The sequence below is a fragment of the Saimiri boliviensis genome, chromosome 4 (assembly GCF_048565385.1).
Source record: "Saimiri boliviensis isolate mSaiBol1 chromosome 4, mSaiBol1.pri, whole genome shotgun sequence".
NCBI lineage: Eukaryota > Metazoa > Chordata > Mammalia > Primates > Cebidae > Saimiri > Saimiri boliviensis.
Window position 1 is genome coordinate 36345157 of NC_133452.1, and position 24874 is coordinate 36370030.

At 35.8% G+C, this 24874-nt stretch overlaps 1 protein-coding gene across 16 annotated transcripts in view; it reads right to left on the minus strand.

Annotated features, from left to right (window-relative positions):
• Positions 1 to 24874, minus strand: part of EYA4 (EYA transcriptional coactivator and phosphatase 4) — a 322772-nt gene that overhangs the window by 71317 nt on the left and 226581 nt on the right. For 8 of the 16 annotated variants that reach the window (XM_010343020.2, XM_074397439.1, XM_074397437.1 and 5 more), the window contains 2 exons: positions 5841 to 5965; positions 4279 to 4347 (listed from right to left, as the gene is read on the minus strand). In XM_010343020.2, coding sequence (XP_010341322.2) covers positions 4279 to 4347; positions 5841 to 5965 — 194 coding nt within the window. The remainder of the gene's footprint in view (positions 1 to 4278; positions 4348 to 5840; positions 5966 to 24874) is intronic. The other 8 variants (XM_010343018.2, XM_074397446.1, XM_074397447.1 and 5 more) reach the window with 1 other exon arrangement.

The window sequence follows — 24874 nt, forward strand, 5'->3', positions numbered from 1 at the left end:
GACCCACATAATTTACACTTACATTTCATCTTCAGAAATCTATGTAGTTTAAACATAGAGTAAAGCGTGTGTGCACCAGATTAAGATGCCCATTAAAAAACTATGTATATGTAATCTCACATACACTTCTTTCTGAACCACAAAAATCTATATATAGAGGCCTTTGATAGCTTAGCTTCTACAAAGAATTTCAGAAAGCGTTAGATCAGGAAAATTACAATTTATAACACTGCAGGGAAGCAGTAAAAGTATTGCCTACTGGTTTTAATAATCAGTATAGCCTGTGATTTATGCTTGTTTGAATCAATATATTCATTCAAAAACCTACGAGTACCAAGTGTCTTTCATTCCTAACTACCGATAAAGTATTTAATTTTGTAAAATAATTTGATGTAGCCATTTATGACTTTATTCTTGAAAAAAAAATCTACAAAGACCAGACCCACAGCAGTAGCTAGCTCTAGTGCACAAATACCTAACATTCAGAAACTAATTCATTATATGTGAGTCAATTGTGTCTATATTAAAAATTCTAGAAGATTCGTTTCTATAATATGTTGATTTCAAATATAGCAAAAACAATAAAGCTGACAGAATGTCTGATTTCTATTCCCCCAAACGTTTTCTTTGAAGTTGTTTCTTAATCTCCATGTAGAATCAAATATTCCCTCCCTCCACTGTTCATCCACTTTGAACACATTATGGCATTCATTATTTTCATGTCTGCTTCTCTCTACTAGACTTTTGGTTCCTGGATGGCTGGTATCGTGTTCTTTAGTTCACTAGGTTCCCATTTCCTAGCATAGAACTTGGCATATACCAAGAATTTCATCCATTTTAATTAAGTGAGAAAGTGAAAATTTACTTTTAGATCCTGCCCTAGCCCTCTTAATAGTATTTTTGTATATAAAGTGTAGTTCATCATGAATCCTGACACTACTAAGCAGATTAGAATCTGGAATTACCTACATCTGGAAGTAAATGTTCATATGACTTGGATGCATTCTTATACGTAGAACATACTTTATGTATAAACATACAGATCTATATCAGGAGTCATGCCAAATCTGACCCATGGCCTGTTTCTGTATGGTTCTAAGCTAAGAATGGTTTTTACCTTTTTAAATGCCGGAAAAATATCAAAAGGAGAATATTTTGTGACATAAACATTTTAATGAAATTCAAATTTCAGTGTTCATAAATCAAATTATTTAAACACAATCACATTAATTTTTTTAGGATTGTTTACAGTTGCTTTTGTGCAACAATAGCAGAGCTAAATAGCTACAACAGAGAACATTCAGCCCGCAAGGCCTGAGCTTGATTTATTTGCTAAGGTATGCTTGTATATTTATGCTATTTTTATATTTTACATTTTAATAATTTTACAAGTGCTAAAAATTTCAAAGGAAAAATCTATATTCCATATAAATCTGCAGATGTAATTATATAATTAGGATTAAGGTAGTAAAACACTTTAAATTACTTTCAAGAATACTGCAACATACTTAAAGAGCACCAGTGTAGTACAATAACATCTCAAAGTGATCCTATCAACTAATATCAATAAAAAAAAAATTAGGCTGGGTGCAGGTGCCTATAATCCCAACACTTTGGGAGGCCTAGGTGGGCAAATCACCCGGTGTCAGTTCAAGACCAGCCTAGCCAACATGGTGAAACCCCGTCTCTACTAAAAGTACAAAAATTAGCCAGGCGGGTTTGGTGGTGTGTGTCTGTAGTCCCAGCTACTCAGGAGGCTGAGGCAGGAGAATCACTTGAACCCAGGAGGTTGAAGTTGCAGTGAGCCAAGATCCTGTACTGCACCAGCCTGGTAGACAAAGTGAGACTTTGTCTCAAAAAGAAAAAAAAATTTTTTTGAACATCTCAAGTTATTGGAATGATCTTCAAAAGCTACTAAATTAGTTCTTTTCTTTTGCCTTTTATCTTATTATAATTTTGCAAGTGATACAATTCCAACAATAAAAAACAGGACTTGAAAATAAAATAGTTTATTCTTAAAAGAAGAGATCTTGCAAGAAATGCTTAGTCTGTGTCACAAACACCCACCATAAAAACTCATTGAAGTTAATTAAAAGTTTCACATAATATGACACCTGGACTATATTATTAACGATCAAAGTTTACCTAACATTTTGTTACCAGAAGTTTGCTTCCTTTAGCCCAGTTTACACATTTCTAAATGCAAATAAATTTGTTATGTGACCAAATGCATATTTTCATTTTCCTTAAAAAGCTATTGCCTAGTTGTTATTGCATTACTAATTAAAGGAAGACATACTGATATTTATTGCTAAGCAATTTGTATACATTATCTAAGACAAAAGCCTTTCCAAGAAGTATTATTATCATCCTTTTATAGAAAGGAGCTGAAGCTCAGAGAAGTTAAGTAACTTGTTCAAGGTGACATAGCCAGTAAGTGTAGTGCTAAGATCCAGATTCATGGTGCCCCTAATAACACAGCTCCTAGTTCTTATCCCAGGGCGTCACATTATTTTAAATGTATAGCTTTCATCACTGGTAACTTTTAAAGTAAGGGGTTATTGATTATTAATGTTACTTTGCATACTTTGGACTATTGCTCAAAGTCTGTAAAGTAGCAACACTGACATTAAGAACGAGGAAAGCATGCTTACAACTTAGAACAATGTTTCTGGTTGAGATTAGATGTAAATTACTATTTTATTACACATATTCACTATTATAATGTTGCCTATGTTAACCATTATTTGAGAACAGACCACAGCCAGTAAGCTAAGAATATTTTTTACATATTAAATTTTTAAAATGTTGTCAAAATTAGAATATTTCATGACACATAAAAATTATATGAAATTTAAAATTTAGGGCTCATAAAGTTTTATTGGAACATAGCCATGCTTCTTCATTTACATATTGTCTATGGTTGTTTTTATACTATGATGGCAGAGCTGAGCTGCTGAAACACAGACATGTGGCCTCCAAAGCCAAAAATATTTACTATCTGGCCCCTTAGAGAAAAAGACTCTCCTATGGAATTAAGAGTATCTAAATCCTAGCAACATATTTTTTAGTATGAAAAGTATATTTAAGTATAAAATTGAAAAACTTTATGCAGATACAAATAATGAGCATATTGAAATACTTCTTCTTCTCTGATTATATATTCTAATTTAATCAAATATAGGGTAAGGTCCAGCCAAACTGTGCCTGTTCTAACTGCTTGTGATGCACATTTCTGACAGGCATAAACTCCTTTTTTTTTTTTTTTTTTTTTTTTTTTAATGAGACAGAGTTTCACTCTTGTTACCCAGGCTGGAATGCAATGGCACGATCTCAGCTCACCACAACCTCCGCCTCCTGGGTTCAAGCAGTTCTCCTGCCTCAGCCTCCCGAGTAGCTGGGACTACAGGCATGTACCACCATGCCCTGCTAATTTTTGTATTTTTAGTAGAGATGGGGTTTCACCATGTTGACCAGAATAGTATCGATCTATTGACCTCATGATCCACCTGCCTCGGCCTCCCAAAGTGCTGGGATTATAGGCTTGAGCCACCATGCTTGGCTGAACTCCTTTTTGATTCTGCAATTGGGTGGTTCCACAAAAATGTGATGGCTGTGTTTTAATTGTTTGATTTTTTTTAGCATATTAGCATTTGATTTAGGAGAAAGTTTGTTTATCTGTGTGTAAGTATAAATGTAGTTAATATCCATAGTTCAAAAAAATTTAAAGGCCAATATTAATTTCTAATTTTAAATGTATAGCTTTCATCACTGATGATTTTTAAAGTGAGGAAAATTGATTCTTAATGTTACTTTATATACTTTGGGATATTTCTCAAAGTCTGTAGAGTAGCAAATATCTTTTTGCTTTATTAAGAATATTCAATTTAAATTATGAAAGTCTATGGGTTACGAAGGTGATTATGTTTGTATGCATGGCCACTTTGCTTCAATTGCTCTGCTTGACATGGCAGTTTTTGGGCAAAATTTATCATGTAATAAACTGATAAATAGTTACAAAAACAATATATGCATCATTTGGACGAGATTACGAAGTTTAAGAAAAGAATACACTGATCTAAAAAAGTCTAAGAATACCATTGATACAAAAAATCATAACCAACTGCTGTCAATAAACAACTAAAAGGCATGTTCATTTTTCCTTTTTAAGTAGTGAACACAGAAAAGAGATGCAAACACAGACATAGCAACAGACAGCAAACCAGAGGGCCAAATCCACACACCCAAACACATGCAGTGTACCAGCATCTCTCATACTTGTTGCAGAAGAGGGGGTGTTGCAACTCAGCAACCAGTCTGCTGTGTTTAAAACAGTCATGTTGTCCCCTGAGAACAGGAACAGTATAAAAGTTCATTGTCTGAATGCCTGCTGAGTGGATATGAATAATCTTCAATGCTTGCACTCATTTCTGATCTTTTAGTCAAAATTATAACTGCCCTGTTTGACTTTAATATTTTAATTTCAGGTCTGTTTTAGTTCAGTCAAATATAGGCGTATGATTAGTGAATTTCACCAGTCTGTTTCTAGAGTGCTTGAGTTTTTAAATTTTGTTACCTGTACTCAATTTAAGGTTTAAATGTACTTTACGCTAGTTTTCATCACTAAATATTCTATACATTTGCAACTGCTTCATTAATTAGCTGAAATTATAGATGCATGTTTAGAGACAAATAAACATCATAAACAAGAAAAATGTTAATCTACAAGGGAATTGGTGTAAAACATTATTAAATACAGGTAAGTTGCAATGCACACAACCTTATGAAGAGAATTTTAGATTGCATCGTTATTCTAAAATAAATGGGAAGAGGTGTATCAATTTCATAGATATTTATTTAAAATTTAAAGAAAATATGATGTGGCAAATGCTAATATTCGATGACATAGTTTACAAATTAAATGTCATCTAATTCTAAATTTATTGGCTAGATGGGATCTACCAAATTTCAAATTGTGAATAATTTAAAATGCAGTCTATATAAGTGTGTGCATAATCTCTATAAATATATATTGTGATACAAAAATTGAATATTTTCTGAAAAATTAATACATTCTATAAAAATAATAAAGCAGAATACTTGAAATAATAGCTATTTGCCATATGCTGTGGCATATTTATGGGCTCACAGAATGACAAATTATCTGAAAAAATGCAATTCCTTTTTAAATAAATGTTTGGTGTTATTCTCTTTGAAAAGAAAATGCAGCAGATATGAGTATTTTTGTATTTCCAAAACCGTGTCTTTTTTTTTTAAAGTACTTTTAAGAAAAAAAATTTTTAAGGAAAATGTTGAGGCAACCTTTCTTTATAATTCAAAATAAAACCAAAAAGCCAAAAAGTAATAAGTGTGTGTATGTGTGTGTATATATACACACTTATATATACACATATACACACACACACACATATATATATGTATATATATATGTATATATATGTGTGTATATATATATATATATATATATATATATATATACACATATATTTGCTACTATCAGGGTGGAAATCCTTTGGCCTCAATTTCTAAATTTTGTGAAATATTTACAATGGCAAATACAAAAAAAAAAAACCCTGCTAAAGGCCCTTGAAATGTTGATCAACACTATCTATCCTCTGTGAAGGTTCCCAGCTATAGAGGAGGAGCAAAAATTTCAAGAAAATAATCAAAACAATAAATATTAATTATATAAACCTTGGATATAATGCTGATTTGTGTTATTGGTAATAAGATATTTTTTTATTGGCAGATCCCTAAGAAGTAAAATTAAAGCAAACATTGAAATATGATTCTGGGTATCCTCAGGGTAGTACACTTACCTCCTGTCCCATTTGTAGTGACTGAGGTGCTGCTGAGATTAGATTTTTCCAGTTTGGAGCTACCCGGAGTATCACCACCTCCAACAAGAGTGTGAGGACTTGCTAGGTCCTGCATTTCCATAGACCTGGTAGAGCAGTAAGTGGCAGAGCAGTTGAAATTGTGGGAATTATTTTTTAATAGATTAAAATTATTCTATGGAGCACGTGTAATCTCACAATAATAAGAATTAAAATCAATATCTAAGGCTTAGTCAACCAGATGAACATGTCAGTTCATTAAAAACAAACAAACATACAAACAAATGTATACACAAATAAGAAAAGCTTCCGTAGTAAGTTAGGCCTCATAACCTGTTTGTAATAACATAACATGTTATTATAACATATTGTAACATAATATGGAAAACATATGTTATTACTAACATAAAAAATAAAATGTTATTACTAACATATAAAAATAAAAAATAATCCTATGACTATTTCATATAATGTAAGAAAAAAATGCAAATTCTATCATCTTGACAACTTAAGCTGATATGAATACCCACCCTCCTAAACTGATCACCTTAGCTACACACTATAGAGAGCTGAAAATGTTTAATTCCCCAAACCTGGCATCCCCTGCCACCAATAATGAGAAAATCAAGTAGCCAGAAATAAAGTGTGAACTCAAAATCAAGCAGAAGCTTCAAGCTGACCTTGTTGACCCAGGGAGCTGAAAAATGAACCCAAGTCCTGAGAGCCGGTTTTGTAACACTTTCAATATCCATTCGGGAATAGGACTTTGACTCAGGTTTGCTCCAGTGATTGTGCTACAATTGGGGTAAAATAAAACTGGGATTCTTGAAGGGCTGATCATCTTTAAAAAGGAAACTAGAAAAAAGAACTGTGCAGCAGCCCAAAGAAGCTCTCTTTCATGCTTTCATGAAAGAAAGAAACATAGGAGATAGATAAAAGTTGGGCGAATTGCTCACCAACCTGAACTATAACAAATACTAAAGGAAGACCTTCAGCTGAAAGAAAAGATATCAAATGAAAACTCAGGCCTACAGGAAAGAATTAAGAGTAACACAGCTGCAAATACACGAGTAAATATAAAGGATTATCTTTTATTTTTATCTTAATTCATGAAAGACAGTTGATTAAAGCAAAAATAATTGCAGTATATAGAGGGACTTAGAGAAGTAATATGTGACAACAATAGCAAAAAGTTAAGGTTCTTTGATCTGGCATAAGGTGTTATATTCAATGTGGGTAAGAGGTAAGTTTAGGATACACCGAGTAATCCTCAGCATTAAACGTTAAGAAAAATACCATCAGGTATAACAAAAAGCCAATAGAACGATTAAAATAACATTTTAAAGAATGTGATTAACTCCAAAAAGCCAAAAAAGGGAAGGGAAACAAAGAATATATGTGAAAAATGGAAAATACAAAGCAAGATGGCACATTCTAACTAAAGCACATTGATGATTACACTAAATATCAATGGACTAAATATCCCAAATCCAAGTATTGTCAGGTTAGATTATATAACCAAGACCTAACTATGCAGGATCTACAAGAGAAGCACTTAAATATCAGCATATTGTGCCACTATAGTACACTGCCCAGACATCCTGAAGAACTCATTCCTATAGCTGTGGAGAGTGTCACCAATAGGCAGCTTTCAACTGAGTTCCTTTCCAAAATCTGCCCTTAACTAAAGAAGGTCACTGTGCCCGAGAGCACACCCTTTCTGAAGGCAGCCCTCATCTACTGCTTTGTCAGTGGAGGGGCAAAATGACTAGCATTCCCTCTTACCGTAAGACACAACTATTCCCTGTCACCACAGTCTAGGAGACCTCATAAGACCCGCTGAGACCTTTGCTGCAACTGTACCACAGATCAACGTCCCTTAATCCAGCCCTGCTTCCCTCATGCGCCTCAAAAGAAACTAATACTGACAGCACAACCCAAATAAACTCCTACAGGAAATATTTCAGCATCTGCATCCTGGGAACCTGAAAAGTGGTTAAGTCTCAAATAGGTGGAGGGTTAAGGAATGGAAAATGATATACCATGCAGATAATCAATATAAGAAAGATGTTCGGGCTAATATTATATCACACAAAATTGGCCTGAAGATGAAGACTATTAGCAAATATAAAGAAAGGAATTGGAAAATGATGAAAAACAATAAATTCTTCAGAAAGACATAACATGTGCCTACAAGCAGATTTACAGAATACACGGAGCAAAACCTGACAGAATTAAAGGAAGAAACAGATATGTCTATAATCATAATTTCAGCTTTTATAACATGCTTTCACAGCAGCCAACAGAAGAAAAGTAGACAAAAATAAATTTAAAAATATATATACGTAAGATCTGGAAAGCATTATCACCAATGCGACCTAATTGACCCAACAATTATCAAACACACACTATTTTCAAGTGCACATGGAACATCTACCAAAAGGACAGACCTGGGCTATAGCTGGGCTATAAAGTAAATATGATAGATTTTAAAGTTGAAATTTTAGAGGGTATGGTATATGACCACAATGAATTAATTTGGAAAGCAATGGTAATAAGATACTTAAAAAAAATCCCCAACATTTGAAAATTAAACACCACACCTCTAAATAATTTGTGAACCAAAGGAAAAAAACACAAGTAAGTATAGTAAATATTTACAACAAAATGATAACGAAAAAGACATCAAACCAAACTGTGGTATGCAAATAAAGTAGTGATTAATAAGAACTTTATACCTTTAAATGGTTATATTAGAAAAGAAGAAAAATTTTAAATCTGCCATCTTTTTCCACTTTAAGAAACTAGAGGAAGAAAAGCAAACTAAGCAGAAGGTAAGCAGAAGGAAACAATGAAGAGTAGAAATAATTGAAACAGAAAATCTGTGAACAATAGAGAAAATTTACAAATCCAAAAGATGATCACTAGAGATACTAATGATTTTAAAAGGGTAATAAGGAAGTATCATGAACAATGTTATGCCACTTAATTCAAGGACACACAAAATCAGTGAATTTCTTGAAAGGCACACTTATAAAACCTGATCCAATAATAAATAGAAAATCTAATAGTCCTGCATTGAATAAAAAAACTGAATTCATAATTAAGTATTTATTTTTTAAAAAACCTCCAGGGCCATATGGTTCAATTAATAAATACTAGAGAACTTTTTTTGCTATTATTATTTAAAAATTTTTTTAAATAATTTTTTTTTTGTACAAATTCTTTCAGAAAAAAATAGAAGGAAACACTTTTCATTCCATGGTTGGAGACCAGAATTATCCTGACCCCAAAACTTGAAAGGGACAATTTTAAGAAAATATATTTCTTGTAAACAAAGATGAAAAAATATTTAACAAAATATTCTTAAATCAAATCCAGCAATAAAAAAAAAAAATCATGACCAAGTGAACTTTATGCCAGTAATGTAAAGATGATTTCACATGTGGAAATCAATGTAATTAATTCAACATAGTATTATTTCCATGGTTGAAAAAAAAAAAGGTAACCTGACAATATTCATCATCCATTCATGATACAAACTTGGCAAACTAAGAGAAGAAGTATTTTTCTTCTGTCTGATAAAAACACTCTTGAAAAATCTATAGCTTATATCATATTCAATGATGAAATACTCAATTATTTCAGTAACAAGTCAAAGATGTCTGCTTTTCCTACTTCAACACTAGTAATATTCTACTAGCAATCTTAGCCAGTACCAGACAACAGTAAAGAAATAAAATAAGCAAAGTTTAGAAAGAAAAAAACTTTAATTCACAAATGATTTAACTGTGTATATAGAAAATTCTGAGAAATTCTTCTCCTAAACCCTTAAACTATTAAAACTAATGAGTGAATTTACCAAAGTTACATATATAAGGACCATGCCAGTAATAAATTAAAAAAAAAACTAAACTAAACTAAACTAAAAGACTAACACTTCAGTCAATGCCTCTCCAGTTCAAATATTGAAATATCAAAGCAGTGGTTGTTCAGAGGGATGGAAGTTGGGATAATCATGGTCCAACTTGTTGAGCTCAACTCTAGGAAGGGTCTGAATGAACAGACCCTCACCTTAACTGCCGTAAGAAAGAACTACCATGTTTTGGGGAAACAAAACACAAAAGAAATACTATGCTTCAATATCTATTAATTTATGGTATATAATGTTCAGAACATATAAATATTTTGTGACCTAACAAAAAGCAGAAAAATATGACTCGTAGTGCAGAGAAAACACAATAGATAAAAGCAGACTTGTATATGATACAAGTGTTGAAACTAGCAGATGAGGATTTTAAAACTAATGTGAATATATTAAGTATCTTATAGGAAAAGATACACATACAAGGTACATAAATATCTATGTGCCATATATAGGTATTAATATATACATATCTGCCATATAAACATTTATCATACATAGATCAATACATGTATATATATATATATATATATATAATATATATAAAAACATATATATGTATGTATCTCTATATTACATATGGAGAAAAAATGTAAACTTTTTTTTGTTTTGAGATGGAGTCTCGCACTGTTGCCCAGGTTGTAGTGCAGTGGCATGATCTCGGCTCACTGCAAGCTTCACCTCTTGGGTTCAAGCAATTCTCCTGCCTCAGCCTCCCAAGTAGCTGGGACAACAGGTGTGTGCTACCATGAACAGCTAATTTCTGTTTTTGTATTTTTAGTAGAGACAGCTTTCATCATGTTGACCAGAATGGTCTCAATCTCCTGATCTGTCTGCTTTGGCCTCCCAAAGTGCTGGGATTACAGGTGTGAGCCACCACACCCGGCCAGAAACTCTTAAAAAAAGAACTAAATAAAATTTCTAGAATGAAAATTACAATAAATTAAATAAAAAGTATTATTTGAGAGAACTTAACAACAGATTGGACATTACAAAAGAAAAGATCAGTATATCTGAAGCTGGATCAATGCAAATTATCCAAACTGAAGCAACAGTGGAAAAACGTGGGAGTGGAAACTGGGAAACTGGGAGTATAAGTAACCTGTGCAACATTATCAAAAAAAAACAGGAGAAAGAGAATGATACAGAATAATATTGGAATACGTAATGGTCAAAATGGCCCCAAATCTGATGAAAAACATCAATCCAAGAGCCTTGCAGCACAATGAACATCAAATCAGAAAAAGAAAAGCACAGCTAAACAGATTATAGTCAAATTCTGAAAATAAGAGAAAGCTTCATTAAAGTCAGACTTAAGAAATGCATAGGGGAACAATAATAAAGTTACAGCTGATTTCTCATAAATATAAATTTAGCTTTTATTATATGTCTTCTCTTTACAAATATAATCCATTGTATCATGTCCCAATGCCTTCACCAGACATTCACAGTTCTCCACAACCCATTCAGCTTTATCTTCAAGTAATCGCCTAGTATACACTTCCCTGAATCAAAAATGATTGTTTTACTACTGTCACAATTTCCCCTTCACAATTTTAGCTTGTACAGCATCTTTCTTGTCTAATGATAGCTCCTGAAATCCATCTTAATCAAGTTTTAAATGTCTCAGAAATGCTACTTTCTCCATGAAGCTTTTTCTGATCTTCAAAACCGGAAAGGATCTGGTCATACTGCCATATTTTTAGCATATTATTTTGACCTTGCTCTGCAGTACTTTTCACATGCTGTCTTATTTTATTGTCATTTGTCATTTGTGTACAAGTTCCTTCTAAAAAACAAAATTTTAAAAAAGCTGCCACAGGATGTCTGTGATAACAAGATTTTTTTTCATTTATCTTTGTAACTCCCTTAGTGTCCTTCCTATTAAGGATGCAAATAAACAGCGGTCAAACTCAGTAGCTTCCAAACTACAATGATTGGGGCTTGTTCACTGAATAAAATAAGTAAGCATCTTAAATATGCATACATATTTACTTAGGTGTCATTTATATATGCTAATGGATTATGTACATTTTCATATCGGCACATGTTGAATATATTCAACAGCATAGAAAGAAAAAAATAAGAATGAAATAACATTTTATAAAGAGTTTTTTAAATTACTTGACTATAATTTCTGTCTATGATAGACTAGCTGGGACCAAATATTCCCACTATAAAACTAAAACTAAGGCAACAATGGTGGAAACAATTGGCTAGATAGCACAGGGCTTGGTCCTTGAGGGAAGGAAAAAAAATAAGGGAGATTAGCTCTTGTGCAGTAAAAGATGTATCATCCAAACCCTGCACATTCGAAAGAAAGGTTATTCCCTTGACCAAGTCCTGGGAGATAACCTTTAAGCCCTTGAAATATCTTAAGTTATAAGGGTACCTTTACTTACCTGGAGTCTAGGGCCACACTAGACAGTCTATGGCATAGAGTCTATGCTAACAATGTGATTCTTGGTGGGGACTTTGGGCCACACAGAATCAGTCTGACTTCTTTTTTTTTTTTTTTTTTTTTTTTTTGAGACAGAGTTTCACTCTTGTTACCCAGGCTGGAGTGCAATGGCACGATCTCGGCTCACCGCAACCTCCGCCCCCTGGGTTCAGGCAATTCTCCTGCCTCAGCCTCCTCAGTAGCTGGGATTACAGGCACGGGCCACCATGCCCAGCTAATTTTTTTGTATTGTTAGTAGAGACGGGGTTTCACCATGTTGACCAGGATGGTCTTGATCTCTTGACCTCGTGATCCACCCGCCTCGGCCTCCCAAAGTGCTGGGATTACAGGCTTGAGCCACCGCGCCCGGCCTAGTCTGACTTCTAAAGGGGCTAAAGACAGTAATGAAGGTTAGCCACATGGGTGGTCAGACATGTTTATATAACTGACCTCCAGTAAAATTCCTGGGCACTAAGGCTTAGATGAGCATCCACTGTTGGCAACACTGTGTACGTACCGCCACACATTGTTGCACGGACAAGTAAGTGCTATTTGTACAACTCTGGACAGAAGACAACTGGAAATGAACTCCTGGTTTCTCCTGGACTCTGCCCCATTTGCCTTTTTCCTTTGCTGATTTTCATTTGTATTATTTCATTCTAGTAAACAGAATCATGAGTTTAACAGCTTTTCTGAGTTCTGTGAGTCCTTTCAGCAAATCGCCGAAACTAAGGGTGGTCTTGGCGACCTCTCAACTACAGCCCTACAATTATTGATGCAGATTTCTACCTAGAGGCATTAACTAGACCTCAACAGAAGCAGAGGATAGCTGTCTTGCTAAGTTAATAAGACAGCGATTAGGATTTGGAAAGACAGGTGTGGTTAGAATTGGTATGAATAACCTTATGGTGAAGACCTACTCTAAGAATGAGTTCCTGAAATCTGTAGAGGAATCCCTTTGAGATTCTGCTGATGATTAAGCTGTGCAGGCAGAGGGTAGTAGTCCATGAGGCTGGGCAATGAACTACCAGGGAACTTACACTGAACAATTCTGAGAAGCCACACAGGGCTTGAATGATGTTTGGTATTTAGTGAAAAACCCCACAGGAATCCAAGATTATGGGTAAGCTTGTCCTCTAATATAGTCTAATCCAGACTGCTACCTAACAGATTTTACAAAACAGCTTCAAAAAACTAAAGTTGATCTCCAAATAATTTATTTTCTGCCAGAAAAAGATACAACACACTTTAAAGAAAATAAAATCAAGCACTTGATGTAAAATCCACCAGCCAATCAACCCATTAACCACAGAAAATCAGATAACAAAAACACACTCATAAATTAAAAATATTATGAAATTAGCAATGACATTAGAATAAAAATGTTAAATGCAGTTAAATATTTAAAAAGAAGCATGAATATAATAAAAATAGGGAAATATAAAAAAAGAAAAACTTCTAGAACTTAAAAAAAAAAATTCCACTAGATTGAATTAACAAATTAAGTACTACAAAAGAAAAGATGAGTGAATTTGAAAACAAACCAAAAGAAAAAAATCCAACCTAAATAATAAAATGAATAAAGATTGATAATAAATTAGCAGAGCCTCTGTGTCCTGTAAGGCAATATCAAGTAGTCTAACCTACATGCAACTGAAGCACCAGAAGGAGAGAAGCAAATGGCTGAAAAAAACATACGTAAAGAAATTAAGGCTGACTTTTTTATTTTTTGAGATGAAGTCTTGCTCTGTCTTTAGGCTGGAGGGCAGTGTCATGATCTCAGCTCACTGTGGCCTCCACCTCGTGGGTTTAAGAGATTCTCCTGCCTCAGCCTCCCAAGTAGCTGGGACTACAGGTGTGTGCCACCATGCCCAGCTAATTTTTGTAGAGACGGATTTCACTACATTGGCCAGGATGCTCAATCTTTTGATCTCGTGATCTGCCCTCCTCTGCCTCCCAAAGTGCTGAAATTGCAGGCGTGAGCCATTGCGCCCAACTAAAGTCTGACATTTTACAAACTGGATGACACACATGGAATGAAACCCAAGCAGAATATACTGTACACACGTGCATGCATATGCCCATACATTATCCAAATTAAGGTATGTTACAATCAAATGGTTGAAAACCAATAAAAAGACAAGAATATTGAAAGCAATGAGATAACAACAGACTTTTTATCAGAAATAATGCAAGTCAGAAGGCAATGGAATCATTAAGACTGCAGGAAAAAATATATATCAACTTAGAAGGTTATATCCAGTAAAAGCATCCTTCAAAAATGAACATAAAATAAAGATGCTTTTTAAAAATGAGAGAATTTGTTGCCTGCAGATCTAGTCCAAGAAATGTTACAGAAAATTTCTCAGGCTGAAGGCAGTGATAATTCAAAAGCAGGAATTTTTGCCTGTTTCATTCACTGCTATATCCTTATTGCCTGTAAAGCTACCCAAAAAAAAGTAGTTTCTCAAGAAACATTTGAGTAATAAATGAATGAGTGAAATAGTATGTAAGCCATAACCGTCTTAGAAACAGCTGTGAAATCAAGCATGTGAGTGTGACAAGGTGAATTTAAGTGTGAAAAACTGGGAAAAACGAGTTTAAATGGCAGCCAGGAATCAAAAGATTTGTCAATCATGGAATGAACAGAAGAGAAAGATGTAAAGTCCAAGAACAAAGATGAGCTCAGAAATAGTACAAAGCTGTATCGGTAGCACACTCCTGATAATAGACTCAATTACAGTAAACACTAAATGCTCCTGATGTCATTATCTTTTACTAGACTCACCCAACCCAAAGACTTTTAATATAAATGATCAAACCAATCAAACAAATTAATGGTTGCTTATTACATGTAAATCACTGTCACAGGTATTAGGGTTGCTGAGTGAAGAAAACATGGCCCTGTCCTCAAGGAGTTTACCTTCTAAATGACAAAGCAGGGTCCTGTGAATAGAAATCTGAAGTACAGTAAGTGTTCATAAAGTGGAACAGGTAGAAATTAATGTAAATTTAAAGAGTCTAGAAAATGTCCTCAAAAATTCTTAGCTGGGTTTTGATGAATTCAAATAAGAGATCCTGGGGGAGATATCTGCTCAATCATATCACTGAAGCCACAGAGTATCGTAGGGGCTGATAGCCAATCTGGACCACATACAAGATGAGTAAGGAAGAAACATCAGTTAGGAATGAAAGGATGGAGTACACACCACAGAAAGGAGCAAAGAAGAAACAGAAAATGTTGCCCCTGAAAAACAAAAACCTCAAAATAAAAATAGCTTTGGCATTTTACATTTCAATCCACAGGAAATCAAAACGCAATTATCTAGATATTGACAGTTTAGTACCCTATGCTTGAATACATTTTGGTGGGTCAATGTTTCTTGCAAGTAAAAGAGGCTTCAGAGAACAGAGATACACTATTGCTACCTAGAGTACAGGCAAAAATATTCCAGTCCTTCCTTTTATATGTTTTATAATTAAATTGTGACACTTCAGATTCTTTAATTCCAATTTATACAGAATGCAAAATATATCAATTTTACCATTGGTTTCAGCAACAGAAAATGATTAACGGGTACCAGTGTTTATTGTGTACATATGGTATGTGATATGGTTTAGGCTTTGTGTCCCCACCCAAATCTCATCTTGAATTGTAATCCGCATAATCCTCATAATCCCCATGTGTCAAGGGAAAAGACAAAGTGGAGGTAATTGAATCACAGGGACGGTCTCTCCCATGCTATTCTCATGACAGTGAATAAGTTCTCACAAGATCTGATCACTTCCTAAGTGTTTGGTAGTTTCTCTTCCTTTCATTCAAATTCTTGCTATCTTGTAAAGAAGGTGTCTTGCTTCCTGTTTGCCTTTTGCCATGATTTTAAGTTTCCTAAAGCCTCCCCAGCCATGAGGAACTGTAAATCAATTAAGCCTCTTTCCTTTATAAATTACCCAGTCTTGGGCAGTTCCTTACAGCAGTATGAAAATGAGCTAATACAGTATGACACATTCTGTGTTTGATTTTTCATGTATATACTATCTATCACCTTTAATCTTTAAAATAACATATTAACATACACATTATTTTCCACATTTTATAGATGAAGAAATTGAGGCTCAGAGGATACACAGCAGTCTCAAGGTCACATAGAAAGGAGCAGCACCAGAACTTGAACTCGTGTTTATCTGATGCCAGAGATCAGACTGTTTCTGTCAATTTAAGTGACTATATTTCATTCACACTGTGAAATTGCAATCAGGAATGCACATCCCTATAATAAAACATTTTTAGTAGTTTTCAAAAGTTACTAAAGTCAACATAAGCATCTGTTCTGCCAAATTTCCACCACTCATAATATTTAAAGGTAGCGATCCTTTCTTTCCAGGATGTTTATCTCAACCCCTTGGTAGTGGTCCGTAAGGCCATTTGAATATTAGCATCTTTCTGGACAATATAAAAAAATGAACTTAGCCATAAACACAAAGACTTAAAAAAGAAAAGAAAGCAAAATGTAAAGACATGCAACTAGTTTCTGGATTTTTTTCTGCATTTTTTCTGTAACATAGATGGAATTTATTTCTAATAGTCTGAAATATCCTCTTCAAACCCTAAGAAAGGGGAAGGCTTATATTTGTGCATGTTAGAGTCTACTACAACTCAGAAGCCATGATTCATCTTGTTCAGATCCTGGTAATAAGTCATGGTCCTGCTTATTTACAGGTTGACTCCCTCAGTTGTTCAAAACCCAAGATATGCAAAAACATCTTACATTCAAAGACTCACTCTCATGCCAGCTTTTTCTCTTTGTATAAACTCGACAGTATGTATGCACAGGTCTATTTTCCACACTCTCAAGAATCTACCAAAATAGCAAATTTCCATTTGACCATCAGAATGATTTTAAGGGCAAGACTTGCTCATATATTTTTTTTCCTATGTGACATAAGCCTCAATTCTCCTTTCTTGAAAAGTAAGAATAACAACATCAGCTTCTATTCACATAATTAGAATGTAAGGCACCATCAGGGTAAGATTGTTTTCTAATTTGTTCATGGTTTTCTTTCTCTACCCCTACAATAGTGTGGTACACTTCATGGGTGTTAATGAATAAAATAAATAGAAAAAATGTAGATACAGTCATTTGGTTACTTGAAGTCAAATGCAATCTAGTTTAGCAAACATTACTTTAGCATCTACTGTGTTCTTAGGACAGTTCTTAGAATTCAAAGAATCTTCAAAGATTCCCACACGCTAGGCAGGAGAGCAAAAGGCTAGGTAAAGGGAGATAGGATTAGTTCTCTGGTGCAAATGCATGTTTAAGTTTCAATATTTATATGTGTAGTGTTAGATCTAACAAATGAGGGGTGTGTGTATGTGTGTACGTGTGTGTGTGTGCACATGCATGCAGGTTCGCGCATTGGAGATGGAGAGGGAAAAGATATTGTGGAATGAAAAAAAAGGCAACCTGATCAATTTAGATCATATGAAAATCAGTAGGGCATGTCACTGCTGAGTATCAATTCCCACTTTCTGGAAAAAGTACAGGGATTTAAAAACATCAGGTGACAATTCCAGGTCACGTTAAACCAATGTATTTCAGATTAGGATCCAAAAACCACTTGTCACAGTTTGTAGCCCCGAGCCAGTTACTCTGGCGGCAGGTGGGCTGGGAGACATGGCTCCTCTCTGCTGCACAGTGTGTATGTCACTGATCAGGTGGACAGATAGTCCCAGACGGAGGCCCTCACCAACCCATTTTTTCAGACACAGTCAGAACTGGGGTCAGTTACAGAGATAAGAACTGCAGGAGGAAGACCCTTAACAAGACCAGTAAAGTGGGGTACGCATAAAGAAAGGAAACTTCTTGCAGTTTGCCAGTGACTTCACGCCTGTCCCTGAGGCTAGCACCAGTGCTTGCAGTGCAAGTGATCCATCTGCCAGGGTAACCTCAGGCCTCGGAATAACAGTAAATAAAGCCATGAACACACTGTTCTCCGGACACTTCCAGTTTTTCCTTTCCAGGGCTTACAGCTCTAGACTGGAGACCTGCTACTCTTACCCTTTGTTCACTGTGCCTAACAAATTTAAAACATGTCGGTTCCCTCCACCCCCAAGAAATGTGAACAAATGTTTCCAAAAAACAGAAACATTTCCCTAAATTTTTGTTTTCAAAAGTCCCCCTTTATTGGAAAACAAAGAAACAAAAATCCAATGGATTCTCTAAGCATTATTTGAATAGCACAGGATTCAGTTTCTGTCAAATCAGCTACAAACCATCATTAAGAAAGCAGAAAATTATTTTCCTCTAGCAAGTAGTAAAGCCGTAACACCACAATCAAAACATTTAATGCCATCAATTACACTAAGAAATATATCAATATTTTTTCTAAGAAAAAAACTCTACCAGTAAAGATCAATTTACAGGATAAACAAATCTAGATTTTCCAATACTAGAATGTCTACTAACAAGAGCAAATCATTGCTATAATGTACAAAAAATGGTGGTTATCTATTAAAATGATCAGATTTCCAGTTCTGAAGGGACGTTAAATGTCCTCAAATGAAAAATATTGTATTGTACTTGAGGCTGTGAGAGCAGTGTTGAGTCTCTACTGTCAACTAAAACCTGAATTTTAAACTCTACTTCACCATTTACCAGTCATGAGACCTTAGGCCCAAAATTAGAAAAAAGAACATCCTCTGGAAGGCTACAGTGGGAATTAAATAAGATCACACAAAAAGGGTACCCAAAGGGTAGCATATAGTACATGCTTCATAAATTCTATTACTACAATCACTTCTACAACACCGACAATAAAACAGCCTGGTTTGTCTGTTTGAAAACTTGTAATGTCCAGATAATCCTTTTCTTAAGAGGCAGCTCTTTCATTTTCAGATAACTTATACTATTAGAAAGTTTGCTATCCATGGCTTCCCTAAAACTTTGGTTCAAGAAAATTCATCTATTATCATGGGTCAAGTCTAAACCTTCTTTCATTTAACAGTCTTTCACACATCAACCACCCGTCCAGCCCGAGTTTTTTTCTTTCTCAGGGAGGGTATCTCCAGTTCCTTCAGTCCACTTACTCCACCTCAAACTCTTTTATCTTCTTAGCATTCTCTTCAATAAGATCTCCAGGATTCTTCTTAAATGGTGGTTTCCACAGTCGTACAGTTGTGGTCCAAAATATGGCAAGGCTATTATAACTCTCACTTGCCAGTGTAGCCTGAAGAGTACGTCAGCTTTGTCCGCAGACACTGTACAGTCCTAATTCATGCCTAAACCCAGCCATCCAAATTCCTGCCCTTGTCCCACGTGCTGCTTGAGAGCCCTGTGTCCTCTCAGGCACAACACATGCAGTTGGCATTTGGGATCCGAGTGAACAGCTTTTTGTGTGTTTCTCCTAAATGCCATCTTGTTGGACTTGAGCCCAGTATTTCAGCCTGTCTGTTCGATTCTGACTCTGCTGTTCAATGTTCTCTTTCCCAGTGACGTTCCTATGTCACCTATGAATTTTCTTAGCATGCCCTCACAATAACACGTTGAAGAGGGCAATGGCCAAGGACAGGTCTTACAGAGGGCACTAGAACTATACCCCCAGATTTATATCAGCTCATCAGGATTAGTTATTGAGCTAATTTATGTCTTTTTCTCATAAATATATGAGCCTCTGGCATGCATGTACTTTGCTGAATTCTGTGTGTGCTAAGGGCAATGCATGCCTTTGCTCTTCCTTTCTGGTGCTGCTATCGCAAAAGACTGAGGTTATTCTGGCATGTTTTTTGCCTGCAGAACTTATATTGGCTTCTCATTATCACTGCCCCCTAATTATTTAAATTTAATCATTTGAAAATTTTATTTTAGAATCAGCAATTGACAAGAAGTTCAGTGGTTCCCTGATCTATAGTTTATCATGCCATATTAAAAAAGTGAAAAGAATGATTTTTCCTAAGCAAATTTCATGATAAAATCTACGTAAAGAATGTGCTTTTATTAGGTAACAGTATGGATTAGGAATCAGGAACATGAATTTAAGTCTGTGATCCACCACCTCAAAAAACTTAATGGGTGTGTGCAGATGGATTTCCAAATATCTTCTCTGGTTTACAGGGCTAACTAATAACTAAACAACACTGAGACGCTTCCATAGACAGGCATTCTGTAGTCCTTTCCTTTCTCTGCCAAGACATTCTGTATCTTTATGAGGTTACTCAACCCATTCAGTTTCAGTGCAAGGAAGTTAGCACCTGCCATGAGGGATCAGAATGTGAAATGTGATGAGAGGGCCCTGTGATAAGTGCCTGACCATAGCAAACAAAAATAAAACCTTCAAAAAAAAAAAAAAAGATGAAAATGCAGTAATATACAAATCAGAGTATATTGTCTGTCCCTGAATAGGAGCAATTAAAGTTCCACTCCATAGCAAGCAGTAGTCGAGGCTGTGTACAATTCATGGAACAGCAGTGACAGGAGATGTCAGGGAACTCCCTCACTGCCCCAGCTTTTGATACGATAACATGATAGTCTCCATGAAAAGAAAAGAAGTCAACCAGCCATCTTAGTGATAGGAACTTGGGCCCATTTCTCATCTGGTGTAATACTTCACAGAGCAGATCCAAACACAATGCAGCGCCCCTGAAATCAGCAGGAGCTCAGCACTTTGCTCAGTGCCAAAGAGCAAGATGAGAAATGGGGCTGGCATAAATATTCAATTAGGAAGTTACGGCCAATCTCCTTGCGCCCTGTGCTTAGTGCAATTCAAAACTGCTCCACCTGGTCGCTGCTGGCTCCCTCATGTCTACTAGGGGCTGGCAGCTGGGAGGCAGGCTGAGCCTTGGGGATCTTTTAATTTGCTGTAGCACCAGAAGGGCAGGCAGGAGGGATGACAATGCATACCCTGGGATTCAATTACAGAGCTGTCTTTTTCCCAGGTGGGAGGCACCATTGACTGAAGAGAATTCAATGCTTCCGTTTGTTAAGGTCCCTAAGGAAATGACTGGTGGTTTGCAAATGCTAGGGGCGGGGGTGGAATAATACACTATGGTCTGCCCTCAAGACAAAGATCTTGGCAAAAAATAAAAAAATAAAGAATATTTTTTGTTAGGCTCATGTGTTATCTTTACTTTTGACTTATTTTCCAACATGAAATCATTCTGTAACTTCTGCCCTATGAATCTCACTGCCAAAAAAGTTTTTAAATGTTGCATAAAATTAGATGTGTTCCAACCATGAACACTTAAAGGGAACACACAATGTTACAAATTTAAAGCACTCCAACATTCCTAAAAGCTTGATAAAAATCCCTATGCTGTAATTCTTTCTTTACAATAGAATGTTACAATGACATTAATTTTAAGGAGACTGATCTGAATAATCTGTGGTAATTTGTCCCTGCTGAGGAGAGATGGTGTACTTCAAATTGCACCTGTTACAAAGCAAAGTTTATCAAATACAAGAGTAAGGTTGCACGAGGAGTGATTAGTCACTAGCATCAATTGAATGATTTCTATATGAATAGTTACTTTGCTAATTACAAACCTGTATCATCTACTTATTATAGTAGATCTGTCAGTGCTACTGCTTGGACAAACGCCCTAGATAGGTAATTTTACTTTATTACATATTTAAAGGAAACGAAAAGTTACATTTGTTTGAACTTTATCTCCCCAAGCCACACTTTCCCTAGAACAGCCTGTTCTCCCTGAGGCAGTTAGAGTAATTAACAACTCAATGCAACCAGTCCTCTGTTCTAAACCTTCTAATGCCTTCCCGTGTCTCTTAGAGTAGTTCCCAAATCCCTCCCACAGTCTCTATGGCCTTGCTTCCTTACATAGCACACCGATGCCCCATTTCTTGACCTCATCTCCTAGGTGATTCCCCTCTCACAGAGCCCCAATTCCCTACATGCCATCTCCCCAGTCTAACCGGCTGTTTGTCAAACACACCTACTGTGTTCCCAGATTAGGGCCTCTGCAGTTGATTTCCCCTTTCCCAGAAACACAGTGCCCCCAGCCATCCTCCTTGTCCTGTGCCTAAGCTCAAACATCCCCTATTCAGAGATTCCTTTCCTGCTTTCCTATAATAAAATGAAAACATCTGTACCCAATAATTGCCTACTATTTCATTTCACTTTAATCTTCTTTAAGCCAATTATCTCCCTGACATATTGTATATTAATTTAATTGGCTTTCCCTCTAGAATGTATACTCTATGAGAGCAAGAAGCCTAGCATAATGCCTGTCACATAGTAAGTGCTCAATGAACACTTGTCAAATGTATGAATAAATGTTCCAGTAATTTCAATTAACCTACCCAGTTAGATGTAATTAACTAGGCTTTACTGCAATACTCAATATTACTAGTTTTTTGTGGCATAGTTTTATTGTTTTTTTGAATCAATTCTCTGATAAATAAAAAATATAGTATAAGAAATTTATCCAGTATAAAGAATTTCATAATCTGATTGACGGAGAATCTCTATTTTTCATCCTTAAATATGAAAAGTAGAATAACTTAATAATTATTTAATGAGTTTCTACCATGCATTGGGCAGTGTGCTGTCTAAACATTTGTAGAAAACATAGTTCTACTTGAAATTTAAAAATTTCTTGCATTTTCTGTAAAACATGACTTTTAGCCAAAGACCAAACAATGAGGCAGAAAGTAAAATTAGTTTATTTTCAGTTTCCCCCAAATGTATTGAAGCCTTGATGGAGCATAACATTTAAAATGTCTCTGAAACACACACACTTAAAATATAAACCTAGTTTTTTATGGCTGCATAGTATTCCATTGTATATATGTACCAGCTGGAGGCCATTATCCTAAGTGAATGCAGGAACAGAAAACCAAATACTGCATGTTCTCACTCATAAGTAGTAATTAAACACGGAGTAATTAAACACGGAGTAGTAATTAAACACGGACGTAAAGATGGAGACAACAGCCATTAGGGACCAATCGAAGTGGGAGGGAGGGAGGGAGGGGGCAAGGGCTGAAAACTTAACTGTTGAGTGCTGTGTTCACTGGGTGACGGGATCATTCATATCCTAAACCTCAGCATCACACAATCTACTCATATAACAAAGCTGCACTTGTGAATCTAAAGCTGTAACTTGTGAATCTAAATGTTGAAATTGTAAATAAAATAAAACTGAAGAAAAATACTTCTGAAAGCCACCAACTCCGTGGGGTAAAAACAGCTTTTTCTCCCTCTCAATGGATAAGAACTCAAAGAGGCTTAACAAGCTGACAGGTTCATACAACTGGTCACTCAAAGACCCCTCATCAGAGCCCAGTTAGAAATCACTGACTAACCTTGAAACGTTTAATTGATGATCAGGAAAGCAAAACAAAACAGAAACACCTGATTCTCATTCTTTTCCCCCTCTAGCTATTATCTGTATTGTTTCTTTCAAAACGCAGATTCTTGAAACTGCGCTCAGTTCCTCATGGTCATTTTCCCCTCACAGTCGCTCTCTATTCATTTTAATTAGAATCCATGGTGTGTCTCTGGGGTCACATTCTAATTTCTGTTCTCATGGTCATTTTCCCCCTCTTCTTAATTCTTCCTTTGACACAGTAACGTTAATAACTTCTCCTCAACTTTTCTCCCTCCTAGGCTTACCTAGTGCTTCTGTAGTGCTCCCTGTTGTCTGGTTATGCATTAACTGTCTCCCTTTCTTTTACTTAACAGAATCTTTTTTTTTTTTTTTTTTTTACGCAATTTTGCTCTTTTGCTCAGGCTGGAGTGCAGTGGTGTGATCTTGGCTCACTGCAACCTCTGTCTCCCAGGTTCAAGCGATTCTCCTGCCTCAGCCTCCCAAGTAGCCTGGGACTATAGGTGTGTGCCACCACATCCAGCTAATTTTTGTAGTTTTAGTAGAGACAGGGTTTTGGCATGTTTTACTAAGTTGGTCTTGAACTCCTGATCTCAGGTGATCCGCCCGCCTTGGCCTCCCAAAGTGCTGGGATTACAGGCGCGAGCCACCGTGCCCAGCCCTAACAGAATCTTACTTTTTGTTCAAGTATTCACCTCTGACCAACGAAGGTCGGTGCCTCAAAAGAAGCTAAATCTACCTGCAGCCACGGAAGATGGAGGCCTAATTCTTATTCTAAATTAATGATTGTTTTAGGAATCATTAGTTTACCAAATTTGTGTCAGTGGGACACAAGGAGTACTTTACCAGAGACTTGGGCTAAGTTCCTCTTCATTCTTCTAGGAGAGGTTCCTATTCAAACTGCCTCTTCAGCTGAGTTTAAATGAGGGAGCACGTAGACTGACTTGTATTAGCAGTCATTCTATCCCCAGAAGAGAAACAGACGTAGGGCCAATCCACAGCCATGGATGGCAGAGCCTTGAAAGGAGACAATGGAAGCTGGTTTCTTTTTTTTTTTTTTTTTTTTTTGGGGGGGGGTGGTGGGGGGTGGTGGTGGTAAATACCGTTTTATTTTATTTTCACTTTCCCGATTGACAATATGAGATTACTCTATCAGAAGAAGTCCATGCTGAATTTAAAATATCACATGGTGTGTTTCATTCTGATTTTCAACCATACCAGATAAGAAAGCTACAAATGTGCCTGGCTCAACTCCTCTTGCGGCCAGTCTACCTCTGGAATTCCAACTATGAGAGCAAATAAATTACAGT